Source organism: Momordica charantia, assembly GCF_013281855.1.
Source record: "Momordica charantia cultivar OHB3-1 chromosome 3 unlocalized genomic scaffold, Mcharantia_2.0 BLBB01000003.1, whole genome shotgun sequence".
Taxonomy (NCBI): Eukaryota; Viridiplantae; Streptophyta; class Magnoliopsida; order Cucurbitales; family Cucurbitaceae; genus Momordica; species Momordica charantia.
In genome coordinates, this window is record NW_028275161.1 from 830,379 (window position 1) to 843,478 (window position 13,100).

General features: G+C 36.1%; 1 protein-coding gene across 1 annotated transcript; it reads right to left on the bottom strand.

The window, feature by feature from the left end:
- Positions 1–2,782: 2,782 nt before the first annotated feature.
- On the bottom strand, positions 2,783–3,985 carry LSH5 (LIGHT-DEPENDENT SHORT HYPOCOTYLS-like protein (DUF640)). The gene has a single exon (XM_088121947.1). It carries the CDS (start codon positions 3,562–3,564, stop codon positions 2,914–2,916), a length of 651 nt encoding a protein of 216 aa, XP_087978073.1. The 5' UTR covers positions 3,565–3,985; the 3' UTR covers positions 2,783–2,913.
- Positions 3,986–13,100: the final 9,115 nt, after the last annotated feature.

Here is a 13,100-nt window from a genome sequence, read left to right on the forward strand (position 1 = left end):
GTGTTTCTTTATTGTTTATGTTTTTTTTTAATTTCTTAGTTATTTCCTGTTTCTTAGCAGGAGTAAAGAGTTTTTTCCCATCACAACAATCTATCAATGACTGACATTTATAAAGCTCTATAAGTGATGCGTTTAACGTCTATTTGGTTCGTCTATCCTAGAAAGTTGTCACATTTGCAAAATCCTATTCCTTGTGCTATATTTGCAAACAGGCTAAATTACAAAAAGCACCCCTATTATTTCAAAATTTTCAATATTATCCAAACAAATGACAAAATTGAAGAATATTTTTTGTAATTTAATCCGTGCAAACATTACAAAACTATTTACTTGTTAAAATTTTCCCAAAAGAAAGAGAAAAAAAAGAACATAAAAGATTCTTGCAAACTAAAACAGGTGCTGTAGCAAGACAAGACTGGTCAGTACACCAAGTCAAGCCTCTCTCTCTAGAGTGACATGACATGTAAGGCCAATAAATTCCAATGGCGAGTTTTGGCGAAAGGGCCGGCTTTTTCTTCCTTTCTCTACACCAACCTCTACGACATTGTTTCCCTTTTGAAACTCATAATCACCTCTCTGTGTTCTCCACCGTGGCCCACCTTCAGCGCGAGCGTTTGTACGTTTGTCGTCGTAAGAGTGATAGCCGTATTGTGACAAGTATTACCTCTCCTTCTGTCTCGGAAAGGAAATGTAGATGAAGTAAGAATTGGAAGAGATTGTTAGACACTAATATTTGTGCATTAGATCCCAAAGGTGTTTCAAATTAGAAAGAAAGAAATGTATATCTTCACGAATAATTGAGGCGATTATAATGACTACTTCTATTTTCATTTCGGAACTAACTACTTCGATTTTGATTGCCCTTTAAATTTTTAAAATAGAAGAAATTATATATATACATGTGGGGTGGGGGATCGAACTCGCAACTTCTTAGTTGAAGATATATACCAATTATTGCTGAATTATGTTCGTTTTGGGTAGAAGAAATTATATATATATATAAAAGTTAGAAAGAAATTTTTTTACCTCTCCTACAAAAGTTTCTGACTAAGTCTGTAACAAGTCTCAGTATATTTTTACAATGTACGATTTACTTTGTGGGACAACCGCACCCCAAACATTTTTCTCTTAAAAGAACTCGAGAGAATAATGGAGAGATTGTTATAGCACCATCCGCAATCCCTTTAATGGACCAAGTAGCTAGGGCTTGAAAAATTTACCATTTGGGAGGAACTTAAAATTCAAACTTTGAAGAACAAACAATATATTTCATACATTTAAATAGTCATGAGAGTGATTTTAGTTACCAGTCTCACTCGTTTGGGAAAAACTATTGAAAGAGGGTCTAACACCATTCACAATTTCTTTTACGATAAATCAACTAAATCATTTTTTAAGTTGAAAAAACATGAGTCGAAGTTCGAATCTTCAATTTTAGAGAAAGTAATAAGTGCTTTATCTCCAGAACTATTCTCGAATTACGATCAACTAAATGGTTGTGAGAATTATAGTGGTGGTTCAGTCTGGATCCGTCTCTCCAAGAAAAGAAGAAACCTAGGAAAGAGAATTGAGACGAGGAGATATATGGTAGGGTTTATGAACAAATACAATTATAAAGGGCATAAACCCAAATTCCCAAACTTCAGAAGTGATCAACAAGGATCTCTCATCAAACATACCTCACTTCTTTATCCATGGTAAATCAAATGGCAACCCAAAAAAAACAACAAGATAATGAGAGAGAAATGGAGAGAATAATGTTACAAAAATCCATAAATAATAAAGATAGACAGAGAAGGACGACGATGAAAAAGATGTTTTCCATGGGAAAGAGAGAAAAGGTAAAAAGAAAAAGGGAAACCCAAGAAAAAATCAAGCAAACCAAATTATGCAAGCAATCATCATTTCGGTGGAATCTATATATTTAATATTATATATAAACAATAATATAATATAAATATCAAAATGGGTGCAAAATTTTGAAATTTGGAGATGGGTGTGAGTGAGTGTTAGGGCATGGACAGTGGATCTTCCTCTTCCCCCATTATTATTATTATTACCAAATGGAATAATAATATAAAACAAAAAGTGGTGAGAGAGATATACATATAATATTATAAAAATAACACAAAATACAAAATAGAGAATGGGGGAAGCAAAGCAAGGCAATAGTTGGCGACATGTCGTTTTCATTCTGCGGTGGTGCTTAACTCAAAACTCATATACATTTTTCGTGACAAGAGGAAGAAGAAGAAGAAGAAGAAGTAATATAATTTAAAGAGAAAGGGCACCTGAAACGCACGTGTTATTGTGTCATAAAACAGAGAGATTGATATATACAGAAACAGAAGAAATGGACCAGAGAGAGAAGAGAGAGGCTTATAATTGGTTCAACTTACATGAAAAAAGATGGATTATTTGGGGGCACTGACTCTCTTTTCTTTCCTATGCATTCTCTTTGCCCTTCCAAACCTAAACAATCTCTGCCTTCCTTTGTGGCCTCCACACAAACAAATAGCCATTCGTACCAGCACAAATTAAAACCAACAAAAAACAAAAAAACCCACAAGACAAATTTCAAAAAAAAGAAAAAAAGAAACAAAAACAAAATTAGCTTTAATGGGTCAAATATTAGAGCGAAGGAAGATTGATGTAGAGCAAAAAGTTTTGAGCTTTTTTATTAGTGGATTTTGGGTAATTAAAGCATCGAGCAAAAGAAATTATTGTGTGTTCGTTATTTAACTTGCATAAGATTTGGTAGTAGTGATTTAATTTTGTTCAATAAAATGGGAATCGTCGAATATTTAATTATATGATTAAAACTCATATAATCACAATTAGGAGAGATGATGATGATGAGAGAAAGTAATAAAAAAAAGAGAGAGAGAAAGTAATTGAAAAATTAGTAGAAGACTATACGGTGGAGGTAGCGGCGGTTGTCGACGGCGGAGCAGCAGTAGGATGATCGGGATCGGCGGCAGTTTCCGGTTGATGATCCTCACCGGCGGTTGCAACCGGAAGTTGTTCTTCGGACGGTTCGGTGGGCGGCGGCGGTGGTGGCCTTTTGCGCTTCTTCTTCTCGTAGGGGATTCCTCTGGCTTTGGCCTGGGCTTCTCTGACCTCACGGAGGTAAATCCTGACGGCGCGTGCGGCGAATGGGTTGGACTCGGGGCGGCCGCCGTTCTCCTCGTAGGCGGCGCGTAGGCGGCCGATGAGGGCGTCGAGGCTGCCCCAGGCCTGTTTGAGCGGGCAGGCGCAGGGGGCAGGGGGGCTCGGGTGGCCGAAATACGGGCAGCCCGAAACATGGACCTTAGTCTTCCCGAACTGGTCCAAATACTTCAAGAATTCGATCACGTGAGCTCCACTGCAACGCGCCAGCGACAGTGGCGGCTTGTGGTTCTTCAAGTACTGCAGAAACGTGTTCCAATCCCGCCGCTTCTGTGACTCGTACCGGCTCGGCGCCGCCACCGCCGCCGACGACCCCTCCGCCGCAGCCCCACTCACCGACGACCCCTCCCCCGCCGCTAATTCCGACGACCCACCACCTCCGCCCGCCGAATCCATCGGAGAAATACCAGATTGTGAAATCGCCGCTCTACGCCGGAGGGAGAGGAGATTAATTTCAGATTAAAATCTTCAGGTGGGTGAGGGAGCAATGGAAGAAAAATTGGATCTTTTTTCTTTTTTTTTTTCTTATGTATCACGGGAAAGGTTGTGTCTTGTGCTGCGATTGCTTGTTTGTTTATTTTTAAAATTTCTTTTTCTTTTTTTTTTTTAATTTTTTTTCCTACTCTCTTTCGAAGAGGATTTTGGGAGAAAACCGATGGGGAGAAAGGAGAGCGTTTGTTTGATGATGGGACGTGAAAAGTTTAGATGAATGAATTTGAGAGAGAAAGAAGAGAGAGAGAGTGGCCGTGAAAAATTAAATAAATGAAAAAATAGAAGAGGAGATTTTGAAGAGAGAGACACACGAGAGCGTGAGATCTTGTTAAAACAATACAATTTTCGTACTTGCCACCCTTCTCATTAAATTATCGATTTAGTCTTTATAATTTAAGTTCCGTTTCAATTTGTGCTCATATTATTTTGAAAGTAGTTTTAATTTGGTCTTCAAAATTTTAAAAGTTTCAATTTGATATTTATATTATGATTTAACCTTAAAACTTATACCACTAGTTACAAACCTGTTCTTTTTTTTCTTTATTTTAGTATAACAAACAGTTAATGATCATACATTGAAAAGAAAAAGAATCCTTACAATGGTTTATAATAGATATGATCTACTTTCTTCATTGTCAATTGGTTTTAAGATGAAACGTCATGAATATTGATATGGTATCAGAGCCCAAAAAGCTGAAACGACATCTGATCCAAAAATGGGATCGAGCCAAGATCGATGAGTCAAAAGAATCACGATCTTGAGAGGACATATTAAGGATCTCATATTGAAAAGAAGAGGGATCGTAGATTAATAGAGTGTGAAGACGAGTAAAAATAGCCAAACATAATCTTAGTTCAGTGGTTAAGATATCTTAAAGGTCGGAAAGGGAAAAAAAGGAAATTAAGTTTTAAAAAAAAAATTCCAACGGTTAAAAGGGAAAATAGTAAGAAAATGGGTTGGGTTTAGAAGGGGCTTTGGGTTGGGTTGGAGGGACAAGACATGTTTACCATTCAACGCTGGCGGGACCCACTGGAACCCTATCTCTAAACTGTAACGGGAGCGAGGCCACGCGCCGACAGGATCTGGCAGCGCCACGCTCTTGCGGAATAAGTTCACAGCGGACCAATTCCCACCCTCCAAGGGGCCGCGTGTATCTCACGTGCGAAGATTGAAGAGTAGTGGTGGGTCTGAGGGTACCCAAACAAAAAATCAAATATATTGTCCAGGATAGATAGGGCAATAAATGGGGTCTAAATTAGGTCAAAGTTCTTCCTCAGTTTTTTTCTCATTTTAATTTCGTTTCCATAATTTATGTCCTTTTTTTTGTTTTTTTTTTACCTAAGTAATTGAATTTATTTCAGCTTTGTTAAATTCCAACGTTTAGTTGGAATTAATCAAACAAATTAATAGAGGGAAAATATCGCAAAGTATTTATTGCTCTAATAAATTTGGTTTTTACCAACGAAATATTTTCCCGTCTAAATTGTGCCGAATATTGTTTTCATTGGCAAAGATTGACCTTGGTTGATGACTTCCAAAAGCATCGGCAATTGGACGTATGCTGATGCTTTTGCCTTTGGTTGGTATAGGTAATATATGTCGACAAAAGTAAAATGCATCAACATAAGTTCAACTGTTGACGATGTATTCTCTTATTCACATAAGGAAATTTGCAAAGTTATCTTAATTTCAATTAAAATTGGAAAATTTCTTCAATATTATCATAAAATGTGATATTTATATTAAACCAAAAAAAATGTTCTTACAATTTTTGAGTTCAAACATAACACAACATAAAATAACTATATATACTACACCTAATTGATTTCTAAGGCTGTATTTATGTGTGATCAAATCTTCATAAAAGTGCCTAAGTGTCTTTTCAACTATCAAACCCAAAAGTGCCCTAAATGCATACCTACCTCATTTTCAATATAAACTCACCTGATAACGCCCCTAAAGCGCCTAAATGTTGTTTCGATTCTAATACCAACATAGAAGCACTCTCCAACAAATCACACAAGCACCCTCTTACACTAAAAATTCACTTAAATGTGTCCAAGTGGCTTAAAAGTATATACGGGCGTATTTGAGAGTAATGGTAAAATGAATGATTTAAAAACAAAAGAAATTTAATTACAATTGATTTTGTAAAATTTATTTTAATATAATTATTTTAATGTTTGATTCCACCCCCTTAAAATTGATTTTCTCATAGTTAAAAATAATTTTAAATTATTTATATTAGATTTCTAAAGTGATTTTAAAATTATAAAATTACTAAAAAGATATTATATTTAATAATAAATTCGAATTATTTCTGTAAGGGGTAGAATACCATTACAATTAATTTATTCTTTATAAATATATGTTTCTTTTAATAACCCGTTTGTTTTGTTTTTTTCCACTCTCCAATCTCCGACCACCATTCCTCATTCTCTTGCAACTTTTATAAATATGACAATCCATATCCTGGAGTGGTTGGCCCCCGGGTGGTCAGGCCTAGGTTTATTGACCTAGGATGGTCGATCCTTGGTGGTCGGTCTGAGTGGGTCTAAATTGGTCGGCTCGAGGTTATTAGCCTGGGTGTGACTGAGTTGGTTGGTCTGGCTCAGGGTGGTTAGGTTCATGACAGTCAACTAGGGCTAATTGGCATCGGCCTTTGGGCTTGGGACGGTCGTCCTTGGGTGGTCACCAAGAGATGATTATATTGAGCCCGATGTTGTAGTTTAGGGGAATTCGAGCTCATGTTGGTCAACCTAGACTGGTCGGCTTGGACTAGTCGGCCCTGGCCTTTAGTTTCGAGATGGCCATCTTGGGATGGTCAGGATCAGGGTGGGTCTAGGTTGGTAGGCTCAGGTTTGTCATCCTAGGTCGTCGTCCTCAAGTGTTTAGGCTAGAGATGGTCAGTCGAGGTGGGTCTTGGTTGGCAGGCTTGGGTTGATTGGTAAAGGTGGCTGACTCGGGTTAGTCAGCTGTGGTCGACCTTAGATGGTTGTCTCGAGGTGGTCAGGCCTGCATACGACGACTTGGTGGTCGAGCTTTGGTTTGTCGGCATGCGCTCATTAGTTTGAGGCGATTGGGCCCCATGCTAATCCTGTGCTTGTTGGGCAGACGAGGTCAGGCTTGGGTTGGCTGACCTATCATGGTCTACTCATGGTGATCAGCTCGAGCTGGTCGGTCCTAGACAGTCGACAAGGACTATGAACCAATGGTGGTTGAGCTTGGGATGATCGACCCTACGTTGGTAGACCCAAGTTGGTTGTTTGGGGTGGTCGGGCTCATGACGGTTATCTCAAGGTGGTTACTTGTGCTTGTCAGCTTGAGTTGGTCGATTTAGGGTTGGTAGGCCTGGGGACGTCGGTCTGGGTTGGTCGATCGGGACAGTCATCAGACCTAGGGTGGTCAACCCGAGATAGTTGCCAAGTCGTTAGGCCCGTATACCTAGGTTCGTTTCATGGTTATCTTAGGATTGTTGGGCCTGTGATTTTCTGTTGGGGGTGGTTCGTCGAGCTCAGGGTGGTTGAGCTTAGGTTGTTCAACTTGAACACAAGGTGGTCGAGCTTGTGATTGGTAGTCTGGATTGGTCGAGTTGTGGTGGTTGGTTCGAGTTGGTCGGCCCAATTTGGTTGGCCCATGCTGATCAACAAAAAATACCTACCAAATAATATTTCAAAAATCACTTTAAAATGATTTTAAAATTTCCCAATGATTTCACCACTGCCAAAATCATTCTCAAAACGTACTATAAGAATCATTTCATTTTCAACCATCAAACCAACCTGGAAAGTAATTGCATAACTGCCTCCCTTCACTACAAACTCACCTACAAACATGCATAAATTGCCTAAATGTGTCTAAGTGCCGTTGGATTCTCAAACCAATAGAAGAAGTGTCTAAAGTGCATATAAAGCACACAAGCAACCCCCTTGTTACAAACTCACCTAAAAGCGCACCTAAATGGCTTAAATGTGCCTAACCCATCCCAACACTTTGAATTTAGTATTAATATTTATGAGTTATCTTATCCAGCCAAATCTCATTTTTTGATCGGATGCTCGTTTAAGATTTTGAGCTCTAATATCATGTCAATATTCATGGGTTTAATCTCAAAACCAATGGGCGGTAAGAGAAGAATCCCAATTATATTAGAAACTTTTATTAGGTCATTTATCTTAACAACGTGGGATCCTTAATATTTAGCACTTTGAACCTCAAACTAATTAAAATGTTCCATAAAGATATTTTAAGACCTAGAGGAAAAAAAACATGCATAAATGGAACTAAATATGCCTAGCTAATGTTGGGATTGATGGAGCCAAATCGACGTTGGAACGAGCTATGGACAAGTCGAGATTGAGCTGGGACGCGTCAGGACGATGCAGGAATGAAAACAAGTGAAGCGGGGTACTGTAGGCCAGGAGGGCCGAGGAGGAGTCAGTGCTGTGACGCTGTCGTGATGTGTGTGCTCGGACTAAATTTCCTTCCAATAGCACCATGGCTCTGTATCGACTTTATAAATACTGTAGTTTTACGATTTTAGGGATTTTGAGCCATGGGCTTCAGTTAATTTTCATAGTGTTTTGTGGCATAATTGAGGCGTCGTGTCGAGGTATTAGCAGCAGCATTGGGATATATCAAGATCGTCATATTCAGGGTAATTTAATCTTGATTCTTGTGAGTTTTTTATTCCTTGTACCTAAGTATAATGTGTTATAATACTTAGAAGCTAGAGGGTTTTTGTTGGCATTTCTAGAGGGTGAATATCTGGGGAGATATTTGAGTGATTTGTATCAAATTTTTGATTATACTGGAACCCGCATCTGAGTGGAAGACTAGGCGTAGCCAATAAACTATTGGGGTGAACTAGTATAAATTTGTTGTGTCATTTTTTGCTTTCCCTATATTTCTCTTTGTTTTGTGATTGGCTTAGATAAGTGGATAAAACTGTGGAAGGGGAGATTATTTGGAGCGTCTATGTCCCAACAAGTGCCATTAGAGCGAAGGTTGCAATAGCATGGGATCCAGCCAGAAGTCAAGTAGTGTTGACAAATCTTCTTACATACAAGAAGATTCATAAAACTCTAAAAGAACGATCGGCCACTGGGATAACAGATAAAGATTGGACAGAGATGGATGAGAAAGCAGTAGAAATCATCAGGCTGTGTTTATCGATGAACGTGACGAGTCTCATGACGAGTCAGAAAACAACAATGGGACTGATGAAAGCTTTGATTGACTAGTATGAAAGACCTTCTGAAGTGTATCTCATCACGAGATACAAGACATCAACATGGAGGAGGGTACTTTAGTGAACTCCCAAATAAATGAGGTCACTGATCTGATGAACAAGTTGGAGTCAATGTAGATCACTTTTTCAGAGGAGGTGAAGGCCGTAAAACTATTGTCCTCTTTGCCTAACAATTTGGAGATGATGAAAATGGTGGTGTCGAATTCATAATGGGATAAGAGTCTTAAATTTTTAGATATTTATGACTTTGCAATTGTTGAGAGGGTTCACAGAAAAGGGAGTGCGAATAAGTCCACATCCACTTTCAGACAGGAGAACAGTATGAAATCAGTATTAGTAGCTCAGAGTAGGACAAATGGAAAATGAGTTACAAGCAGCAGTATAACAGCTAGAAGAGTGAGAGTAGCGGTGGAGATGTAGATAGTTGTTACTGTCATGAGAAGGAATATATTAAACGATTTTGTAGGAAGCTTAAGGAGGAACAGAAAGGTGATTCTGCAACATTAGCAGAATAAAGATGAAAGTTTTGGACCAAGGAACGATTAAAGTTAAATATTTCCCGTAGACCTCATAAAATTTTCATCAACAATTACTACAAAATGAGTACCATAACGATCTTAAATTTAAGAGCGAAGAAGGATAATAAAATTTAAGTCATACAACACACATGATTATCAAGAAATAGTCTTTTAAACATATAAAAAGTCAAGTTAAAAAGAAGATTTGCTCCTTGTTTCAGGGTTTCAAAACAAAATCACTCAAATTAAAGTAAAATTAAAAAAACTAACAGCCAGTTAATATTAGAAAATAGAAATCTGAAAACAAGAGATTTAATGAAAAAAAATTGTATCATTTACTTTCAATGTTCTTTTAGCAGTTTTGAAAATTAAATTTCAATTTTAAAAAATTTTCAACCTATATTTAGCCATATAAATTTGTAAACTCATATTAGTTATCCACTAAATATTTATTTTAATAAAAAAATAATATTGATTGATTTATTAACATCCTTGTATAATTATTATCTTACAATATTGTATAATTTATAATGTATTATATTTAAAATATTTTAATTTTAACAAAAATGAAATGAATTTATAACATGAAATAATACATTTATCAAGGTGTTTATCGTTATTTAATGTAATTCTGCATTTTAAAGTTTCAAATTTAAAATCTGAAAATATTGTTGTTTAAAAAATTTCAGGCTTCCACATGGATTCCGCTCGAGTACACATCACATTAGGAAAAAAATTAAAACCCATTAATCTTAAGCCATAATTTATTTTCTATAAAATGTATAAACATGTCTAAATCATCTTCTTGTTGAAAGCAAAAGTGCAAGTTTGATATTCCAAATCTAGATATATCATGTTTTATGCCTTTGTTCATTACCTTTCTTCTCTCTATGTATAAAAAATGAGAATATACGTGCGAAGACTATATGATATTTCGAGTCATAACCTCTAGGTGGCCGATCAAAAGCTATAAATGGGTAACAAATTTATTTAATTTCTAATTTGACCCTTCCTCAAATTAGAAATGAACTAACAATAAGGATATCTATCCGTAATTTTCTTAGTAATTTTATAATTTCTATATACCAAAATTTTAGCATAATTTGATTACTTCCCTTGATTTAAATAAATTAGCAAAATATATTAAATAATTACATGGGTACCCAATAATATTAAAATTTCCACCCCATGATATTCTAACGTGGTTTTTATTTTAGTATTATAGTCCCAAAAACATTTGTTTTTTTTTAGTTTTTCAATTGGGAGTTTATCATTTTATAATTATCACATAACACTACAAAGTGGTAATAAATAGATATTTAAAAAACATTAATTAGGATGGTTTAGATTTATGTAGAAAACTTCAACGAATATATATATAATTTGATTTTGGAATAATTTTGAGTTATATCTATGATGGGATTGAGCAAGTCTAAATCACATATCTTTTCTTCTTATTATTGGTCAATTGTGATGCTTAGTCGTGTTACAACATTAAATACATGAAGAGAATAAAAACAAATTAAAAGAAAGGTGTTGTGATTAAAAATTGAAGTAATTTTCAACACAAATTTATTTGTCTTTGACAAATGATAACAAAGTAAGGTTAATTTTAATTTTAAGAAATTGCATAGCATAACTAGTCAATCTTTGGAAAGTAAATGTCCATGTTTGAATTCTCTACCCTACAATTGTTGATATATATATACATACGTACATATATAATGATTAGTGTCATCATATTTATATACATACATATATAATGATTAGTGTCATCATTTTTAAAGTGTATACCTTAAGTTTGAAAAGTAGGGGTGTCAACAGGCGGAGACAACTTTCCAAATAATTCCTCATCTGTACAAAATTCCTCGTCGAATTTTACCAAGATTGAGGCCACGATTCCTCTCAGAGAAATCATAGGGTCGGGTCTCCACATGAAAAATTTCAAATTTACAATTTATTAAGAAATATGAGCATGCTTTCGTTGGGGTTAAATATGTTGATGTGTACAGAATCCTCATTTAAATTGTTAATTACTTTGGAGAAATTCTCATTTAAATGGCTAAATTTTTTGAACTTCTAATAAGAATATATATCCCATTTTAATTGTAACAATCTAATAAATATTTCATCTTCACAGGGAAAAAATATATATATGTTGTGTTTGGGGAGAATCCCTGAGTTCTCATCTTCATAGCTAGGTGTTGGGAGATAAAAATAGCCTTGCAACGTAGAGGCAAACAAAGGTCCCATCGATAAGGTCTTTCCTAAAGACGGATCTCAAGATCTTGCCTAAAGACTGACCTCAACGTCTTGCCTAAAGACCACCCTCAAGGTCTTGCTCAAAGACCTACTTCATGGTCTTGCCTAAAGACTGCCTTCAAGGTCTTGCCAAAGACCGACCTCAAGGTCTTTCCTAAAGTGAACCTTAAGGTCTTGCCTAACGACCGAACTCAAGGTCTTTGCTTAAAGACCTACTTCATGGTCTTGCCTAAAGACTGCCTTCAAGGTCTTGCCAAAGACCGACCTCAAGGTCTTTCCTAAAGTGAACCTCAAGGACCGAACTCAAGGTCTTGCCTAAAAACCGAACTCAAGATCTTGCCTAAAAACTGACATCAAAGTCTTGCCTGAAGACTGACCTCAAGGTTTTTCCTGAGGAGGTCTTCCTTGAAGATCATTAAAGAGAGGAGTGACCTTCCATACTTAGTTAAATTACGGATGACAAGCATACGAACAGACCTTTATTGACTCTCTCTTTTAAGTCTATAGCGATTCTCCAGTGTTTTCTTCAGTGGTCAAATAAACGTAGTTTCGTGTGGTTGCTAACGATAGCAAAAGGTTAGAGAAACTTATTCTGTAAAACTAGGTAAGATATATCATTATTGCTCTTAAATTTTTAGGTTTGTACATAAGAAAACTCTAAAATGAGCTCTATGATATGATATTTTATTTTAATGACCTAAGAATATGACACACGTGATTGATTGAGAAATATAAACTCAAAGTCGGGTTTTAAGTTACTATATTTGTAGGATAATAGACCTCTCAAAATTTTCACAATAATATGATGTTGTTTACTTTTGACGTAAGACTTATGACTCTTAAATAGTAATAAATACATTCAACTCTCTACTACACTGAGAGTCTGTTCTTATCCGCACTAGCTAACTATAATTGTTTTGAGCACACCATCTGTCCAATAAAACTCAACCACGGATCACACATGACTACGTGATTAACCCTTGATTTTCGGGATAAAATGGTGTTTAATTCGTCTAATTTCTAGGCTTAGTTATGCAAACAACATTTATAATGTTCATAGAGAGAAAAGTAGTACAAACACTAATGAAATACTCTATTTTCCAGCTGCGTCTACACTTGACCAAGTCTTGTTCGAGATTCACCACTTATTTGTCCTACAATATAATAAAAGGTTCTATGGATGCACTAAAATTTAAGACAGGACTCTGTTACCACTTATTAGGACAATCGACCTCTCTATATTTCTACAATAGTCATATGATATTGTTCACATTATGTATAAACTCTCATGACTTTGCATTGCTACAATCTCTCAACCCAGTACACTAACATACGAATGATATCTTTCTCTTATCTAGTCGATGTAGAACTTTGATCGTGCTGCCAACAATATCTTAGTCAATAAGAA